The 19777-nt window shown below is 56.2% G+C and overlaps 1 protein-coding gene and 1 long non-coding RNA gene across 14 annotated transcripts in view; one reads left to right on the top strand and one right to left on the bottom strand.

The window, feature by feature from the left end:
• Nucleotides 1–575: 575 nt before the first annotated feature.
• On the bottom strand, nt 576–1236 carry LOC147574384 (uncharacterized). Its single transcript, XR_015243733.1, has 2 exons — nt 1157–1236; nt 576–1022 (listed from the first exon to the last, which is right to left on the bottom strand). It is a non-coding gene; the product is annotated as an uncharacterized LOC147574384 (long non-coding RNA).
• A 10500-nt stretch (nt 1237–11736) lies between these two features.
• The window catches only part of MPP2 (MAGUK p55 scaffold protein 2), a 28817-nt gene continuing 20776 nt past the window's right edge, over nt 11737–19777 (top strand). Inside the window, exons 1-4 of one of the 13 annotated variants that reach the window (XM_086687459.1) lie at nt 11737–11894; nt 13386–13449; nt 14355–14418; nt 19444–19544. In XM_086687459.1, coding sequence (XP_086543585.1) covers nt 14388–14418; nt 19444–19544 — 132 coding nt within the window. In that variant the 5' untranslated portion in view covers nt 11737–11894; nt 13386–13449; nt 14355–14387. Of the gene's footprint in view, nt 11962–11984; nt 12233–12454; nt 13210–13385; nt 13450–14354; nt 14419–17767; nt 17890–19443; nt 19563–19777 lie in introns of those variants that run through there. The other 12 variants (XM_086687451.1, XM_086687458.1, XM_086687452.1 and 9 more) reach the window with 12 other exon arrangements.

The raw sequence follows: 19777 nt of genomic DNA, 5'->3' as shown, positions 1-19777 counted from the left end.
TGTGTGTTGAGAATTGGCTCAGGAGAGGTGCGTCTGCTGCTGACAGCCCCTGCCCCTGCCCAGGCCTTCTGATGGCCACCAGCCCCCAGAGGAGAGTGGCACCCTGGCACCCAGCTTCTCAGGGACAGGCCCCAGGCTGGGCTCCTGCCTCTTCCTCTGCTCTGCTCATCGCCAGAGGGGCTGAGGCAGACCTGCAAGGAAACGCAGGACACATTCTTTACCCTGAGGGGCAGGCAAAGGCACTGCGGCTTGTTCCTGTGCCAACACGGACATCTGGGCTAGCATCAAAGCTTCTGTGTGTGTGTGTGTGGGGGGGGGTCATGGCTGAAGCCCCTCCTTTGAGGTTGCTGGGACGGGCTCCTCTCACCTCTGCTCGCCCTCTAGTTAGAGCCCCCTCTAATGGTGCATGTGTGTAAGGTGAGGGCAGGTGGCTGGGCTGCAGGGAGAAGGCGGGGAAGAACCGCAGGGGAGTCTTTTTCACTCGCAGTAGGCGCTTCAGGGTCCGCTCTCCCCCTTGAAGGACAGGTCCCCTTCAGCCTATGGCCCCCAGAAGTCACCCCCCAGAAGTCACTAAAGCCGTAGAAAGATTTCTCTTTATTGTTCTCACTGGGGGTGGGGGAGGTGGGCAGGTAGGAGTTAAGGCTCCTCGGGGAATATAAAGCGGGTCGGCGGGCGAGGAGACTTGAGCCAGGCATCTAGAGATCAAGGCCCAGCCTGGAGAAGGAAGTCCCTGCGGCCCCGGTATCCCCGCCCCCACCCAGGGGCTTCCTCTCCCTCCAGCCCAACCTGCCCCCAGTTCTGCAGCTCCCGATCGATCGATCGGTGCCAGCCTGCCCAGGCTCTCCTACCTGGGGCCCTGGGAGGAGGTCAGTGGTTAGGGTTTCCCGGTGTTCTGTTGGGGAGGTTTCCTAGCATTCTCTGGTAGCGGTTTCACGGTGTTTGCTGGTGGACTTTTTGTGGTGTTCGCGGCATTCTTGGGGTTTTGAACGTTTTTCGATTTCTTGGGGTCCTTAGACTTCACGCTGGGAAACACACGTCTTTGCACAGATCACGGGGAGGCCAGGAGCGGTGGGTGGGGGTGCGGGTGGCGTCCGTTTCCTCCCCCACCCCCACCGTCCTCCCTCCCGCTCTCCCCCCCCCCCCCCCCCCCGCCCACCTGCTGTTGAAGAGCTTCTCCAGGTACTTGTTGAAGTGGGCGAAGTTGGAGAGCCAATCGGCCGCCCTGGGCCCGGGGGGCTGCGGCAGCCGCAGTTCCTCGCCCAGGGCGCCCCGGGGCCGCAGCAGCAGCAGCGGCACCAGGCACACCAGGACCAGTGCGCACGCGCAGCGCAGAGAAGGCGTCTGGCGGGGAGGGGGGGGGCAGACAGAGCCGCGGGGGAGGGGCGTGTCACGTGACGCCCACGCGGGGGGCCCAGTGGCCGGGTGGGCGAGCCCCGCGCCGGCGCTCACGCTCAGCGGCGCGTCTGTCTCTGGGACGCACACAGGCGCGCGAGGCCGTCAGGGACATCCCGGTGCCCAGGTGTCCCGACCGAGAGGGGCACAGCTGGACCCGCAGTGATGCGTCTGCGCGCGTAAAGCACCGGGGAAACGCGGCTGGCGGGGATGAACCGGGACGCGCGCCCTCGGATGGACCGGGAGGACTGCGTGGAGCCAGCGGCCAGCTCCCCCCTCCAACCTCTCTCTCTCTCTCTCTCTCTCTCTCTCTCTCTCTCGCCTCCTTGCTGTTCCTCAAAAATGCCAGACAGGCCGTTCTCCAGGGCCTGGAAGAAGTCCTCCAGGGGTCCGCAGGGCCAACTTCCTCCCCGCCTCGGGCATCAGCTCAAAATCAACCTCCTAAATGGGTCCTACCCCTGTTTACAGTTGCAGCCCATCCGTTCATCTGGTTCTACTTTCCCCCTCCATTTCTCCTTTAACCTTTATATTCTGTGCTTTTAAAAATTGTCTTCATCTCTCCCAAGAGGCACGCCCCGCCCCCGGCCAGTGGAAGCACCATCACCCCTGGGCCTTTCGCCTGTTTTGCTCACAGATGTAGCACAAGCACCTAGAACAGTGCCTGACGCTTCGCAGGTGCTCAATAAAACATGTTACGTGAATGCCTAATGTGGTCACATCCTGGAAAGCCCGCCCGGGGATCCCCACGCATGCCCCCAGCTGTGCACGGAGAATTTTGTGCTGGCGACGCACGCGCACGTCTGGTGACTCACAGACTGTGATACCCATTCACTTAATACACACCCTCCAGGACCTCTGGGACCCTCAGCCCTCTCTTGACCAGGCACGCCCCTCATCCTCCCTGCCCAAAGCAGGGGCAGGAGACCCTGGCAGCTGTTCTGGCCATCAGATTGGCAGAAGGGGCTGCCCTGGCCTCACTCCTTCATGCCCTTAGTGCCTAGGGAAGGGCCCTTGGTGCCAGCCTCCGTCCCCAAGCTCCTGGAGAGCACAGCTGACAGGGTTCCCGGACTTGGCCATCAGACATTACCATGGTTCTGGGCAGGCGCAGAGCGGCACAGCAGAAGGGCATCTGTCCAGGATCCCCCGGGGCTCTTTATATCCATGCCCCCTTCCCCGCTAAGGTCCCCCCACCCCAGATCGGCCTCCTCCTGCCCCTGTGTCTTAACCTGGGAGTTGGGAGCAGGGAGAAAGCGGGGGTGGAAGCACATGGACTGCCAGCTGTCCCGACCCCAGGCACAGTTCCTGCCAGGGGCCCAGAGGTGTGGGCGGTGGAGGTGGGAGGCACTGGGGAGGAGGGTCACGTTTTGCTTCGAGTCTAAAGATTCTAGGGAGGGACAGTCTCTGGGGTTGAGAAGGGGCTGAGCTTTGCCCAGGGACTGTTCTTGGGGTTGGGAGGGGGCTGTGCTGAGAGACCAGGTGCGCTTCCCCCCCACTCCCCCCCCCCCCCCAGCCGGGGCCTCAGCAGCCCTACTCCTGGCTTCAGGGCTGCTGGCAGGGGCATGGGTGAAGTTAAGGTTTCTGCCTTTAGGATTGCAAGCCCTACTGCTCATCCTGGAGATTTTCACGGCCTGTGTAGCCACCTTGGAGACCCTGATGGGAGACCTGCAGAACTTTCTAAAGTGTGGTAGGCCTTGGCTGCCTCAGTGATGAACTCAGGCCTTGAGCTGCCTCAGGTCACAGGGACTGTAAAAAGTCCCTGTCTCCCTGCTCCCCGCCCCCCAGAAGGGACACAGTAGGAAGAGCAGGGGCTTCTGGGTAGGAATCCTCACTTTTTTTTTAAATTTTTTTTTTAACATTTATTTATTTTTGAGACAGAGAGAGACAGAGCATGAACGGGGGAGGGGCAGAGAGAGAGGGAGACACAGAATCGGAAGCAGGCTCCAGGCTCTGAGCCATCAGCCCAGAGCCCGACGCGGGGCTCGAACTCACGGACCGCGAGATCGTGACCTGAGCCGAAGTCAGATGCTCAACCGACTGAGCCACCCAGGCGCCCCAGGAATCCTCACTTTACCACTTCCTGGCCGTGTGACCCTGATTAAGGGGCATTATCTCCCCTGAGCCTCCGCATCCTCACCTGTGAAATGGAGCTGACCACACCTATAGCCTTGGGGTTGTTGTGAGCAGTTGAGTAGGATGATGTAGCTGAAGCCCTTGGGCAGCTTCTGGCACATAATGATGTGAGCCCCTCCACTCAGGGACGCACCCTCTGCCCCCATCCTCACTTCTCCCTTGGGGGAAGGGATGAGAAACTCAATGTCAATGTCACCGAAGTTTCTGCGATGGTTCAGCAGCCAAGTGAGACGGGACTGCGTTCCCACAGAGCCAAGACTCTCAAGAAAAAGAAATGAGGCTCCTATGATAAAATTCCATAGTGCAGATTGGGAGGAGAGATGTAGATATCAAATGTAGGTATCAGATGTAGATATCAAATCCCAACAAATGGACCATATATATATTTAAGTTAGTTTATTTTGAGAGAGAGAGAGAGAGAGAGAGAGAGAGAGAGATAGCATGCCCTTGCTCAAGCGAGGGCAGAGCAGAGAGAGACTCCCAAGTAGTGGCTCGAACTCACGAACCGTGAGATCATGACCTGAGCCAAAATCAAGAGTTGGATGCTTAACTGGCTGGCCACCCGGGTGCCCACAAACAGGCTATCTTTTATTTCATCTAGGCACAAGCCCACTGTTGATGACCCCGTGCCTGAAAGAGCTCAAATGATGTGTCCTCGTGCAGCCTTGGCTTTGAGGACCCAAACTGCCCTTACAAACCCCAGGGCTTTCACTCTCAGTCCCTCACTCTTCTCCACTCACTCACTCATTCCAGGAACTGTCACGTTTCTGAGGGATGGTGTTCCTCTACCCTCCTTCCTGGCAGAAGAAGAGAAAATGCTTGATGGGGTGAGCAGGCTGGGCAAGGAGGCAGAAAGCACTGAATATTATTATCACAAGCACAAAATATTATCACAGTCCTCATAGCCCTGCCTAGTATCTTATCTATTTATTTACTAATAACTGATAATCACTGCAGTTGCTCAGTTCCGGGTACCGGGAGAAGCACTCTGATGCGGTGTCTCTAATTTCAGTGATGCCTGCAGGCATCATCAACTGCTTTTGCGTTTGAGGAAACGGACTCAGAGAACTTATGAGACTACCCAAGGCTAGTGGGGCTGAGACGCAAGCTCAGGACTGTCTCAGATCTGGAGAAGCGGTCCCAGCTTCTTGGAAAGCCACCCTGTCTCTGTCCCTCGGGATTCAGGCCATCTGCAGTTCGGAGTTCCCCTCGATCACTTCTCAGTCCCTTGGCCTGTCAGCTACTCCTGACTCTGAGTGCGGTTTCTCGCCATGCTCTGCGCCCCCTCCCCCCTTTCCATTCTCCCTACATCTGCTTGGCTCTGTTTCTCCTAGAGGCCTTTTTGAGTAAACTCTTCCCTGTTCCTCCAGGTCTGGTGGTCAAGACACAGGCACTGGTATCAGAATGACCTGGGTTCCAAGCCTGGCATAATCGCTCATTGGCTGTGTGCCCCTAGACAAGTCGCTTTGCTTCTCTGATCATGGTGTCCTCAGCTACGGGGGAAACACCAGGGCTAGGTCATGGGGCTATTGGTAGACGAAGCTGAGAGAAGGATTCTCAGGCTTCCGGCCCCAAGTCTTCCTTGAATTTTGTGAGTTGTCCCAGGACCCTTCAGAGAACCCCCCTCTTTTGCTTCATCTGGTCTTAAATCGGATTTTTACTTGCTACTGAGCCAAACCAAAGCAAACTGAAAAAAAAAAAAAAAAAAAAAAAAACTTTGGCTAACAAGCCTTCCATTATTTCCTGGATTAAACCCAAACTTCTTAGCATGACGTTTGAGGTCGCTCACAATGTGACCACAGCCCACTTAAAAAAACACACAAAGCCTTCAAACACAATTTTATAGGAGTATAATTTAAACACAATAAAATTCGCCTATTTGAAGTGTACAGGCGGATGAGTTTTGACAAATGTGTAACCACCCCCACAGTCAAGACACAGAACATTTCCATCGCCTGAGCTGGTTCGCTCCTGCCCCTTTCCAGTTCATCTGGCCCCAAATGACTAGTGATTTGATCTCTATAGATTAGTTTTGCCTGTTTCCGACTTCGTATAAATGGCATCAAACAGTCTGTTCTTTTTGTCTGGCTTCTTCCACTCAGCATAACGTTTTTGACATTCTCTTGTATTGCCAGGCACATCGGCCATTTGTTTTTTTTTTTTTTTTATTGCTGAGTAGAATTGTCCCTGGATGAGGATGTACCGACCATCGGTTTATCATTCCCCTGTCCTGGAAGTTGGCTTTTCCACCCACTCTCTTTAGCCACATCACCTACTCGTGGGCAGGTTCTTCCCTCAACGTACCTGTCCGACCCTCCGCCTGTTAAGACTCCAGTGGCCTCCCGAACAGCTCTGCACTTTCGTACCCCAGTCCTCGCTTGTCCCTTCTATCTGGAATGAGCGTCTTCCACTCTTCTGCCCGGCACAGTCCCAGGTGGGACTCCCTTCTGGCCGTTCCTTTTCTGCGAAGCCTCCCCCGTCCCCTCCCTGCCCTACCCCGGGGTCCTTGGCTCCTCTGCAGAGAGGATATCCGGATATCGAGAGGCAGATATCCACTAACTAGCCTGGCAGTCCTCACCCGTCCGCACGCCAGGCCCATCGTCTGATGATGATCCCTTACCTATTCCCACCCTTGGCTGTACACTGGAATGACCCGGAGGACTTTCCAACTACCACTATACGGTCCTGCCCCCAGAGTCCGCACCGTGTAATCGATCACCCACCTGATGGCAGGCAGGGCTTTAGGTGCTGGAGTTACAGTAGTCAATGAGATATAGTCACTATCTTCAAAGAACCTCACAGTAGTGGGAGTAGGTACTTCTCGAATGGACTAGTTAATAGTTCAAGAACGATCTACCAAGATACCACCTCTTGGAAATCCCTGTTGGGGACTTGGGGCCGGAAACCTGAGGGTTTTGGGGGGCGCCTGGGTGGCTCAGTCGGTTAAGCGTCTGACTTCCGCTCAGGTCACGATCTCATGGTTCGTGAGTTCGAGCCCCGCGTCGGGCTCCGTGCTGACAGCTCAGAGCCTGGAGCCTGCTTCGGATTCTGTGTCTCTCTCTGTCGCTGCCCCTCCCCCACTCATGCTCTGTCTCTCTCCTTAAAAAATAAATTAAAACATTTTTAAAAAATTAAAAAAAAAAGAGAGAAGGTTATTAGCCCCTTTATGAGCAGAGTGGGAAGTTGTCAGCTTGGATACATATTTTGATGGAGCGGGAAGGGAATTCAGGAAACGGATTCCAATTCCCAAACCTCCCATTTTGTAGATGAGAAAAGCCAAGGCCAAGTAGCCAGGTTTTCTGCACTCGAGGAGGAAGGGGGTCTCTAAAAGCCAGAAGGTTCTTGCCTTAGGGCTTCACTGCTAGCCACTCTTGAGAACTGCTCAGCTGTTCTCAAGCCCAGGGTCGGATGCCAAGTTAATAAAAGATTTAGGACCCACTCGCCAAAGTATTTTAATCAAGCCTAGACAACTTCAAGATTACTTTAAGCTGTGACGGGTAACAGCGAAGGATTAGCTAGAAAGACTACGAATTGTGTCTAGAAGTTAATTTCTTGTAATGCTGATAATTTTATGCACTGTCTTAAATTAAGTCGCATTGAAATGTTATGTAAGTGCAGCAGTTTCTGTGAGTTATCATATTTTTGTAGACTGGAGGACAATTTATAGAAAACTAAGCAAGTTTCTTTACTAACAAAACCTGCTGGAGCTTAGCTCTGCCACTTGCTTGCTGTGCGATCCTGGGCAGACAAGTCACTGAACTCGTCTAACCTTTCATTTCTTCGTCTACGAAGAAATGAAAGCCACAAATAGTACCTATGAAGTAAGGCGCAGCATCTACGGCGGAGCCCGAGGCCGCACGACCTGGGGCCAAATCGCCGCTCCATCACCTAGCAGTGGAACGCCTCTGGGCAAATTTCTTAGTCTCTGTGGCCCCCAGTGCCTTCATATGTAAAACGGGGTCATAGTAGTCCACCTCTCTACGAGTTGTTATGAGGACCAAAGGCATGTATACGGGCGAAGGGACTGGAACCGTTGCGGGCCGAGGGTTCACAAACGGCCGCTGTGGTGCGGACCGTGGTTGGAGCACGGAGCGGCAGCCCACGAGTGCAGGATAAAGCTTTGAATTATGAGTAAGCTTTCTGAAAATCAAAAGGAGGCAAATCTCAGCAGTGGGGGTGAAGTGACTAGGCAAATGCCCCAGACACAGTGGAAAGGAAAGAGCTGTGACCCCGAAAGTGGTGACCTCAGACAGGAGAGCGCACATCGTGGGCCCAGTGTGGCTAAACCCTGATGCGGAGGGCAGGAGACGACGGTGGTGGGGAGGCTTGGAGCTGAGCAGTTGGAGCCAAGCAGGGCTGGGGGCGAAGAGCCTTTGCTGCGTGTGTCAGGGGAGGGGCAGAAAACGGATCGGGGGCCTGGGGCCTCCCTGCATTCCCGGGAAGGGGCCATGGCCAGGGCATGCCCTGAGCAACATTGCCATGGTTCACAAAGCACTTTGACGTGGGTCACCCGCTCCAGTCTATACAGAGCCTGTGAGATGGATATTACCCAGCCCAGGCCAAACTGGTCTTGCCTGAAGTCTCCCAGCAAGCCGCCCTAATGCTCTCCACGGCCCCCGTCCCTTCTGCCTCTGCCCCAGCCCCACTCTGCAAGTGCTCCCTTGGCCCAGGGTGTGAGTGCGTGCATGCACGCCCGCACACGCAGCCCTCTTCCAGGTCACCGATTCAAGCAGGGACACCCCTCTCTCCTTTCTTTCTGTCTCTAAACAACAACTCAAGTGCCTCACACAGCCCACAGGGCATACGTATATTCCCACTGTCTGTAGCCTCCCTCCACTCTCTCCCCCTTTGGCCCCTCATCCCTGCCTGTCCGGGTCTACAGGAGCAGTCCAAGGCATAATCGGTTTACGAGGGTCTCCAGCAATGGATATCGGGTTTTGGGGCTATTGGGGTGGCTAGCAAGACTCCCTCCCACTCTTAAGGTCTGCATTGCCTTTTGCAAGCTCGTCCCCACTCTGGTGATGGGCTATTTATTCCTGGCCCCCTGATATGGTGTCCACAGCAAAGCCCTCGGCTCCCTGGTGGGGGAAATGGAGGAAGAAGAGGAGAAGAGAAGTGGGTGGCACAGACAGGGCTGGGCAAGGTGCCACCAATGGTTGTGTGGGCAGTGGGAAGAGGACACACAATCCATACCAAATACCTGGGGATCCAGAAGCCCTGGGACGTCCCATGCCCTGGAGGACCTGAGGTCAGTTATGGGCACACCAGATATCCAGAGGCAGAGACTAAACATCCACTGCCCAGAGGGCACCTTGCTAGAGCCTCTTCGACCCAGACCCAAAGGGGAACATTTTCGGAGCACTTTCTGTGTGCCTTGCATTGTGGCAGCCACTTTACATCTGTCCTCTTCCAAGGTGGAGGCTGTTATGCCCATTGTACACATGAAAAAAATTGAGACCCAGAGAGGTAACTGGCCTGGGACACACACATCACCCACATATATATATGCAGTGAGAGTTTCAAACTTGTTTGTTTGTTTGTTTATCTATTTATCTATTTATTTATTTTATTGAGAGATATAGCCAATAGGAAAGATTTCTAGAACAAGACTGGCAAGTTGCAGCGGTGGGAGGTGAGAAGTTGAAGCGGGTGGGTGTAGACAGACTTGGGATAGCTGTTGGCGGCCCCTGCTGGCCATTATCGGGAGTGTAACATCACTCTACACCGCGCGAGAGCTGCCTGAAACTCACAACAGCCGCTCTCAGTGTCCTGATTCCCAAAGCCCCGGGATGAACATCCACCAGAGGAAAGCCTTGATTTTAGGGGAAGCAGAGACACTGCCTGCACCCTTGTGACCTGCGGAGGCTGGAAGACCCAACTAATTACAGACCACAGAGAAGACTCTATCCCCCTCGCCCTTTCCCCCTTTTCCCAGCACGGTGGGCAGCCACTGACTGGCATGGGATGCGTTGTGAACCTCTCCAACCGGCTTCCCTCTCAGCTACTCTATCTCCCACCAGTAGTACCTCTCATTCCTTGGGGACCGCTTACTGCACCTCTGTTATGACATTCAACTATACCACCAGGCACCACCCGCCTCCCCGATCTCCACCCCAGTCTGTGAGCTCCAGGAGATCAGGAGTCACTGAACCTGGCATCCAAGCTGGCATCTGACTCGGTATGATGGAAGCTGGCCCCTTGTCTGAAACAGAATAGGAGCATCCTACCCTGCATCAAGAAATTCTTCTCCCCACACCAGAACCTCACCGGGCTGTTGTGAGAATCAGCTTATCAGTTGTAAGGTCCTAAAAAGATGTGAGGGGCTGGCATTCTGTAAGTCCCTTTTAGAAAGATACTTGTTGACTGACTACTGGGGTGTGTATGTGGGGGAAAGCAGCTGGTAAAAATAACAAATTGGGCTCCACCTCCCTCGTGGGCCAGAGTCTGGGATTCCACCTTGTCTTGGGGATCCTGAATGGAATTGAAGGTTTGTTATGGGTTGCTATGGCATAATAGCTGCCTGATTGAAAAGAAGTAAGTAATATTTCGGAGGGATTCAAGATCCTTCCACTTCCCAACCAAATGCAATGAGCTGAGTGATTCTCTCCACTTCCCAACCAAATGCAATGAGACGTGGACAGGTGATGGTGGAGGGTAGCCTTCATAATGGGAAGGGGACTTTTTTTCTGAGTTGAATTAGGAGGATCTTCTGGTTTGAGGGCTGAGGAGGGGGTTGACAACTGTGCTCCAGCAAGCTTCTGGTTGGCAACTGAAGCCTGCAATTCCAGTCTTCACCATCTGGGGTCGCTAACTGCCTTTCTTCTCCTCCCTCAGTAAGCGTGGAGAGCATGGATGCTCATGGCTTTCAGCAGAGTTTGGCCTGGTGTTATGCCTTTTCCCTATACCTATATAACCAAGAGCCCTCCAGAGCTCATTGGGGTGAACTGAGTCTCTTGGGGCCCTGGGGCCAGTCTCCTGCTCCCTGGATGGAATCGCAAGTCAAGCCCATTTCTGAGATTTCCAAGCAAGATTCCAGGATGTAGTCCATTTCTCTCTCTCTCTCTCATTTAAAATGTTTATCTTGAGAGCGAGAGCGTGCACGTGCAAGTCAGGGACCGGCAGAGAGAGAGAGAGGGAGAGAAAAAAAAAAAAAAAAAAAAAGAATCCCAAGCTAGCTGTCAGCGCAGAGCTGACTTGGGGCTTGATCTCACATGAGATCATGACTTGAGCTGAAATCAAGAAGCAGAGACTTAACGGACTGAGCACCCAGGCACCCCTTTCTTTCTTTCTTCTTTAAGATTTTTAAAAAAATAATTTTGACACTCAAAGTGGACTTAAACTTCCAACCCAGAGATCAAGAGCCGCAAGCGCCACCACGGAGACAGCCAGGAGCTTCGTTCCATTTCTGACATTAGGATCCCAGCTAGCAAGAAAGAGGGATAATCTCTGCATATTCCGGAAGGCAATTGGAGGGGGTGGGAGAACACTGAAGTCAGAAAGGTACTGTGGCTGGCCCCAAATGCTCAGCCCTTTGAACCAAGGATGGTCTCCAGGCTGAACTTCCAAGTATTCAAGGCCATACACTATCTTTTACAAGCAGGTCTGGGGTGGAGCCAGAGGCTGGGCTAAGGCAGGCAACTAACTGGGTTTAACACTTTATTTACTTCTTGAGATGGAACTCTGAAGACGGATAGCAAGTTACTTCTTTCCCTATTCCGTAGGAAGGGTATGGACTAGCTCTCCGATCCAGACTTAAAATAAGATCTCAAACTACTCCTGGAAGACATTTCCCCCATTTTTGCAAATTCTTCCAGAGTGGCTGGGATCCAGCTATCCACCATTCGAGTCCTTGGAAGCTGCCCCTGAGCCCGAGACCCTCTGGGGATGGGTCTCTTGCCCCTTGGGGAATCTCCTTAAAGGGAACTCCTGATCCCTTTTCCGAAGCGGGGAGCAGGATAGCGGGGAGAGGCGAGGCCCGCCTGAAACTGGAACGCGGGTCTAAGCGGAGAGAAGGGAGCAATCTTTCACCATCGCCCTTTTAAGGGATTGCTGGGCGCCGAGGGACACGGGTGGGTACAGGTCCCAGCCTGTGCTTCCCCGAGTGGAAAGAGAGCAGGGGGTCTTGGGCTGTGCGGTGTCTCCCAAACCACCACCTCCCCGCCTACCCTCCAGCCGCTCGGGAAGGCTACTTTCTCCGGCCTTTCCCGCGACGTCCGTATCCCCCCTCCCTTCCTCTCCCCTCTCCGTCTCCGCCCCCTCGCGCAGAGGAGGCCTCGCCGCTTTAAGAGCCAGGGTAACGATTGACAAGCAATAAACGCGGAGAGCCGGGTTGCACTGGAGCCGCACCGAGCTACGGGCTCCCCGGGGCGCAGGTAGGCGCCCCCCCCCCCACCCCTGGGCCAGCGCTCACCCCAAGGTCCTTGCTTCCTCTTCGTGCAGGTACAGCACTTGGGGCCCTATTCTCTGGGTCCGGTTTTCCCCGGGTCCCTTCCCTCGGGTCCGTCCCCTCCCTCTCCACCTCCCTCCTCCCTTCCTCTCTCGGGGGGCTCCTAGGGAGAAATCAAAGCCCGGTGTCCCGTGATGCTGCCCCCGCGGTTAGGGCTGTAAAGTGACATCGGGTTCAGAGCTGGTGAGCTGAGCGAGGCTCCGGTATCCGCGAGGCCTCTTCGGGGGCCGTGCGGATTCGGGGGACTTTGGAGCCGGGCATTACGTAAGAACCGCGCTGTTAGCGCTTCCGGGGGGTGGGGGCGCGAGACAGAGGTTGCGTGGGTCCCCGTGGCCCCTCAGACCCCCTTGGGAGGTCAACACTTCAACCTACCCTGGGAAGGGGTCCTGGGAAGGGGGGCGCGCTGCTTCTTTCGCCTTCCAGGCTGTAGCGGGGGCGGGTCGGGGTCGAAGGCCAGGGCTAAGGCCTGGAGACCTGGGAGGGGATCGGTGCCAGGAGCGAGGAGCCGGGGTCAGAAAGTTAGGTCAACTAAGGGGCGGGGGGAGTGAGGCGGGGGGCATCCAGTCAGTGACCTCATCCCCTAGACTCCCGCGGGCGCGCTTGCAAAGAGCCTTCTTTGATGGCTCGCAACACGCCCCCCTTCCCCCAGGTCCTAGCGCCCGGCGGGTTAGGGCCGAGCCGGTGGGGCTGGGGCTCTCTGATTGTCGGTGCGTGCAGGTCCGCACGTCCCTAGACCCCCATCCTTTAGGCTGTCTACCCCTCCCCACGATCTATCGGTCTTCAAAGCTCCTTTGTCAGACCTTTCTCAACATCTCTTTGTATGTGTATTGACGGAGGGGTCCGCATCACCTACTGACCCTGGGTGGTGTGGATGGTCTGGAGGTAGGGGTGAGAGGACACCTAGGTGCAGGCTTTTGGAAGCCGAGGAGCGCGTTCCCAGAAGCCTGGGCCCCGGACCTTGGCCCAGAGCCAGCTTGGCTTGCCTGGCACTGCTGTTCTCATGTGGGCACAAGCCAGGCCCCGCCCTCTCAGAGGCCTGGGTGGGGGTGGGGAAGAGCTAGCCAATGCTGTGGGAACGGATTACCCAGAGAAAAACCCAGGCAGGCTGGGCAAGACTCCAGGGGACAGGATCCTCCCTGCCTCTTCTCACCTTCCGCTAAGGAAGGAAGATGTCTGGAGTCCCCTCTGCCAATAACTGTCGGGGAGAACGGCACCAGCCAGGAGAATGCCCCAGGTTCCAGGTGGTCAGGACTTTGGATGGGGGAGGAGGGAAGGAATCCGGACAGCAGGGGTTGGCGTGGGGGCACTGGCTGGCACAGTAGATGCTGGGCATTTCTCCCAGCCTGGGTGCTAACCTCAGGGGCGGGGGGCGGTGCCCTTCTTCTCCCCTAAAACTCCTTTCTTCCATGTCTTTAAGGGGCAGATCCAGGAGGAAGCGAAGTCTTCCCCGAGTCTTTGTAATTTCTGCTACCTGAGCTCAGGTGACCAGCTCTGGCCTGGGGGTGGCAGGCACGGGACCAGGGAGGGTTGTATTAAAATCTGGTATTGGTCCCTCTGGGGAGAGTCCTTTTTTTAGGGGGAGGTGAAGGTGTGGCTCCCTACGCCCAGGACCCAGCAGGCATTCAGTCCTAAAGTGGGCACTGCCAGCTGCTTCCCTCCTCTCCCCCACCCCTGCTGGGAGCCACTCGCTGCCTCTAGTTGTCACGGCAACTGGGAATTAGGGTTTTCACCAGCAGCAAGTGCCCAGGAAGGCGAAGGGAGGAAAAGGTAGTGGGTGGCTCCCTTACACACACCCCGCCCCCCACTGGAGACTGGGGAGCCCACTGCTTTACTTGCCCCAGCTCTGGGCTAAAAAGAGGCAAAGGGAGAAAGAGGAAGTCAGAGAGGGCTTGGGAAGGCATGACTTCATTTCTGTCGGCCAGACAGACGAACGATTGTAGAGCATCTCCACTGGCTACGTCTAGGTTCCAGAAGCAAAATAAAACAGGTGTAGTTCTTGACGTCACGCAGCTTACAGCCTGGGAATGCCCATCTTTCCTGCTTTTGCCTCAAATTCTGGACTCTTACCCTCCCCCCTCAAAAAAAAAATAAATGAATAAAGGACAGATGGCAGACAGAAACAGTTAAAATCCCGGGTGTTCATTATAGCTCTCTATATTAGCTCTGTGACCTTAGGCAAAGCAACGAACCTCTCTGATCCTTCATCTCCTCCTCCTTGGAGGGATGGGCATGTAATACGTGCTCTTCCTGCCTTCCTGTGGGATCATATAGTCTCTGGGTAATGCCCTGATCCTGAGGGGAACCCCCTCTCCCCCCCCCCCACCGCCGTTCCTTCCCCGTTGCTGTGCCATTGTTCCTTCTCATTCGATTTCCTCCCCTCCTCCAGGAGAGACACTGCAGAGCCCTTGCAGACCTCACCATGCCAGTTGCTGCCACCAACTCTGAGTCTGGTAAGAAGGGGCTGAGGATGTCAGTTTGTATCAGTGGTTCAGAGAGTGCCAGGCAAGGGCTTGGGGTTGGAGAGCAGCAGTCGGGCACGTCCACGGCTACCTGGCTACCTCTAAGGATAAACTGGCCCCCCCTGCTGCTCCATCCTGCCACTCAGCCTTTCCTTCCAGCTGCTTCTATGGCCCTGCTGCGTCTGCCCCAGGGTGGGGCTAGAGACGTGGCACAGCTCACCTCCGTGGAGGGCAGGGACTTGTGCGCTCCGGAGACGATCTACAGTATTGCTGGAGGGCAATGGCACGGGGCCAGGCTGGTTGGGGAGGTGGCCCTTAGGAGCTGGCCCTTGGAGGATGGCTTGGGAGTAGAGGGACTATAGCAGAACAGCCTGGGGCTGAGAAGTCCACAGTGCGGTGCCCACCAGACAGGTGGAGTAAACCAGCATGTGCCAGCGACATGTGCGTCTATGTGTGCTGGGACGTAAGGACCTGTGTGTGGGGAATGCCAGTTCAGGAAGCCTGGACCTGGTTCTGTAAGAGGTTTTAGGGCAAGGGAGTGAGCCGCCCAGATGAGCTCGGAAGCCTCAGGAGCAAATTACTTAACCTCTTGGGGCCTGCGTCTCCTCTTCTATCAAGAGGTTGATGTGATGTGAAATTCAAAGGCTATGATGATATTTCCATCATAGGACTATTCACAGTTGTTATGCTGTGCTGCTGGGTTATTACCTCAATTAGGCTGTGACCTTGAGTCCTGTTTAGGACCTAGGTTTTCCCGTCTGTAACATGAGGCGATTGGACGGGAGAAGTGTTCTTAACTTTTCTTGGTCCTGAATCCCTTTGTGAGAATCTGATGACAGCTGTGGGCCCTCATCATAGACCAATGCTTCTATGTACAAAATCTGCATTCTACCCCAGGGGTTCATGGACCCCCTTGTGCATTCAGGGGCCCACCAGGTGAAGTTCCCTATGCTCGAGGCTAGGGGCCCTCACACTGTAATCTGCTCTATCTGACCTCCTGTCCATGCAGCCCCTTCCCTTGCCTCTGCAAGACATTCCAGGCCTCCCAATTTGGTTAGAAAGACTCCCCTGTCCCTCTCCTCTGAGAAAGTGAGCCAGGAAAGTGAAGGATGCTGTGAGTAGGCCAGACCCTAAACTGTGACACCCTTGTCCCCAGAAGAAAGGCCTTTTCTCCATGTAGTAGAGGCACTGTACTAACGTCCCCCAGCTTTGACAGCCTTGGAGGGCTCAGTGCCCCTACCTCCTGTCCAGCCTGCTCCCCCTCTGCTCCAGTCTGCCTGGGCCCCACTGTAAGCTGCTTGGGAGTTAATTAAGCCCATCCCTGAGCCTGTGATTAAAGGCCTCTCAATCTGGGGCTGCCCAGTAAACCCATTAATAGTGCCTGGAAGGGGTGTAGAGGGAGGGAAATTTGACTTCTTTGTTGCAGGCCAGTTGATGGGGGCATGGTGGGGATGCAGTGGGGGGCAGGCAGGGAGGGGAGTCTAGGGGCATGGGTACAGTCTGCTTCCTCTGAGGACTCCTGGGGACCCTGATCCCCTGGTGTTCTGCCATAGGCTACTTCTGCCTTCCCACATCCAAAGGAAGGAGGACAGGAGCAGGCTGCTTAACCTCTTGGAGCCTGAGTTTCCTTTTCTGTAAAGAGGTGATGTGAGACCCTGAGACCATGAGCCTCTCGGTCCTTCCTGCAGGCAGCCCTCTCTGCCTGCCCCGGGCTGGATTGGCCCCTGGCCTCAAAAATCTAATGATGGATCTGCCTCTTCTCATTTGTGGCCATTACACTTTCTACAGGCCTGATAGATAGCAGTGCCCCTGCCTCTGAGTTCAGGGTCACCCTCCCTCTCCTCACTCCCTTCCCCGAGAGATCCCAGCCTAGGGATCTGCACGGTGAAGCTAACAATGTCTTCCTACCCTTCCCCACGGGTCAACATGGCCATTGTCATTGTGGAGTGGGATTCTCGCAGAGAGATCCAACTCTACTTCTAGTAGAGTGGAGGGCCCCCTTGGGGATGGGTTGGGAGATATGTGGGTTATGGCATGGGCTGGGTATTTAGAGAACTTACCCCTGGAGTCTCCAGACCTGCAGCCCTACCCTCTCTTCCCTCTTTACTTGACTCCCCCTTGTCTTTGAATCGAGGCTGGGATGTGGGCTGTTTTGAGGTGGAGCTGTCTCTTTAAATCTCTCTTGCATCCCTGGGTTAATGTCCTGGTGTGTAATCCCTCCTGCTGCCATGGCAACCAGGGGTGCATTAGGACCTGGTGCCACTCCTCAGGGAATGGCTGGCTGGCTGGCTGGCTGGCTGGTGGCAGCAGCAGTGTCTGGAGGTGGCCTCATAGGTACAGGGTATCAGAGGAATGGAGGCACTGGGCTGGGGTGACTGCCAAGTCCTTTGCTCCTGCCCACCTGTGTCCCTGCTGCGAGAATGCACCTTCACTTTTCCCTTCCCAGACGCCTGACTTGCCCACCAGGCATCATCCCTAATCTAAGGGGAGAAGCTAATGCCTGATGGGGGAGGGAGAGGCTGCGGCTGAGGTGTGGGGTCAGAAGGGCTTGAGGCACCCTCCCCTGCCCGCAGTAATAGCGCCCCCTTCCCCTCCTTTTCCTCCCTGTTCCCCCCCCCCCCACACACACACCTCTTCTGCACCCCCCTCCACTCCCCCAAGGCTAGCAGGTAGGGGGAGGCATTTGGGGTTTGGGGTATCTGCCCCATGCCACTGCCACTGCCACTGCCCCTGGCAGTGAGAGTGCCCCTGGTACTGAGAGTCATTCTTGGGGGCTTCCTTTGATCCTGAGGGGGTCATCGTAAAGGAGACTGGGTCTGGAGAAGGAACATACATACTGGGTCTGGAGAAGGGTCTGGAGAAGGCCCTCCTCTGAGGGCCAGAGGAGGAAGCGGCCTGGGTGGATTGGAGAAGAGACTTCCAGAAAAGGGGGGCGGGAACAAGCTGGGGCCAAATCCCCACCCCGCCTTAGGTTTCCTGCAGCTGGACTGTGAGAGGAGGGGTCTCTGAGCACCGCCTCAGTTGTGAAGGGGCAGCAGGCTGAACCCCCTGCCCCACAAACCTCCTCTCTGCCGCCTCCTCCCCACCCCCGCTGGTGCGAACACGGGTGGGGGGTGATCGGGCACCAGGAAGACCAGGACTCCCTTTCCCTCCGCCCCACTCGCACCCTACCACCGCCCCCTCCCCGCCCGGCTGCTCCAGTCGGGCTTTGGCCAATCAGCAGGGCGGGCAGGGAGTCTGAGCCTAGCTATTGGCTGATCCTGCAGAGGGCGCTCCCCGAGTCCCGCCTCCTCCAGCGCTGCCCTCCTCGGGCAGGGAAGGCAGCGACGGCTGCGTGGAGGCTACTCCAGGAGCCCCGGAGCCGGGGGTGGGGGGTAGCCATGGCGGGCAGTCCGGGCAGCGGGGCCTCCTTGGAGGGTATATCCCTGGGCTCTTCTGAGGAAGCCGATCTCCAGAGGGAAGGTAGGGAAAGGCGGGGCGGGAGGCTGGGGGGAAAGCTGGACCCTTAATCTACTCTCCTCCCTAGGGGTTTGGGCATCTGGAGAGCGTGTCCTGGGAGCGGGCTCTCAGGAGCCTAAAGGTCTGGGGGCACAGCCTGTCAGGAGAGCTGGCCCGGACAGAGGGCATTAACTCCCCTGCCTCTGTCGTCCTCCAAGGCTGACAGGCTTGTGAGCCTGTACGTGAGGATGGCCGGGGAGGGTGGATCCTAGGATGCCCTCGCAGAGTGGGAAGAGTCCCTACCCTGGCTTCTTTCCGAGGCCACTAAAGGCCTTGCAGGTCTCTGATCAATGCCAAGCCCGGGCCTGAGTAGGAGGGGTCTAGAGGGCTGGCTTGGATGCTGTTTCTGGAGAAGGTGGGGGGGAGGAGGGAAAGAGGGGGTCGTTGAGCCATGACTGCTTCTCCAGTTCAGAGCCCCCTCCTCCTCGTCCCCATTCCTGCCTGGAGGAGGGGGCGCTGATAAGAGTGGTGAGAGGAGGCAGGGACTGTATCCACCCCTCCTCCATAGCTTGAGTGCTGTTACGTAGATGCAGGCGTGGGTGGCTGGGTGGCAGAGTAATGATACCCCCTGCCCATCTCTGCCCCCGGCTGGGCACATTCTGCTTCTCCCTTCCTCCCCCTAGAACCTGCCACAGCCAGGAGCTCCCACCTCTGTGGGTAGGTGAAGACAGCCCCTACCTCAGATCTCAGCAGCCACTGTGGTGGCCCAGTGTCAGGTGTTCTCACGTCCTTGTTATGTCCCACGCCAGGCTGCGGGTTTGCTGATCCCTGGGCTGATTTGGTCTAACCTCTGCCCTTGGGTGCCCGTTTCCCCAGCTCCTGCCAATGTTCTGGGCCTCAGCTTTGGCTCTCTGTGTTCTTTGTTAACCTCTCAATGGTGATAGATCACTCTCTGCCAGAACTGAAGGGCCTGTAGACACAGTTGCACCCACCCGTTTTACAGGAGGGAAAGACCGAGGCCGGTGAGGGACCGTGACTTTTGAAAAATCACACTGAATTAGTGATACTGTTGGTACTGGGTACTGTAGAGGCTCTGGCCGCCTGCATGGCTGCCTGCTTGACTCTGGGCCTGCGCTCAGGGACACCCCAAGTACTGTCTGTCTTATCCTTGAACCCTCTAGGTGCAGGTGGCTGAGTCCCGGGACCAGCCCATCCAGAGCTTGAGTGAGGAATCTGTGGTTCTCTGGTTTAGGACAGAACCTGGAACCTGACAACCGCTTCCGTTTCTCCCCCCTCGCACCTCGAGTCCATTTTCTGCTTCCAGGAGCCTCCCACCTGCCCCGGCTGGCATTACCTAGGGCCTAGAGAACAGGCCAAGCAAACTGCCCCCGTCCCCCCACCTCCCTTCCCCAGGCATTCAGGGGCCTGGAGTGTCGGTGCTGGGCATTGAGGGAATTGCTGCTGGAGAGGGGCTGTCTTCTGTGGCGCACAGAGCAGGAGGGTGGGATTGCTGTGGTGTGTTTTGGCCTCCTGTGCCCAGCTGGTACCTGTGTCTCACTGCCCGTCCCTTCTTCCCAGCCATGCAGCAAGTCCTGGACAACCTGGGATCCCTCCCCAATGCCACGGGGGCCGCGGAGCTGGACCTGATCTTCCTTCGAGGCATTATGGAAAGTCCCATAGTAAGATCCCTGGCCAAGGTATAGTGCTTCAGGGAGGTGGGCATAAGAGCACGGTGTCTGGGGAGGTTGTGGGGTGTTGGCCACAGGGTGTCTGGGAATGGGGCAGGTGGCACTTAGAAGACCCTGGGAGGGGCTCTGCATGATGATGGTGCCCAGGTGATGGATCTGCATGACTGCAGGTGAGGGGGCTGTGTTGTGCCTGGCTGGTGAGAGCGTGGACAGGCCCATGTGGG

Source organism: Puma concolor, chromosome E1 (assembly GCF_028749965.1).
Source record: "Puma concolor isolate L17-30 chromosome E1, mPumCon1.1.hap2, whole genome shotgun sequence".
NCBI lineage: Eukaryota > Metazoa > Chordata > Mammalia > Carnivora > Felidae > Puma > Puma concolor.
This window is presented reverse-complemented; position numbering and strand designations above follow the sequence as displayed.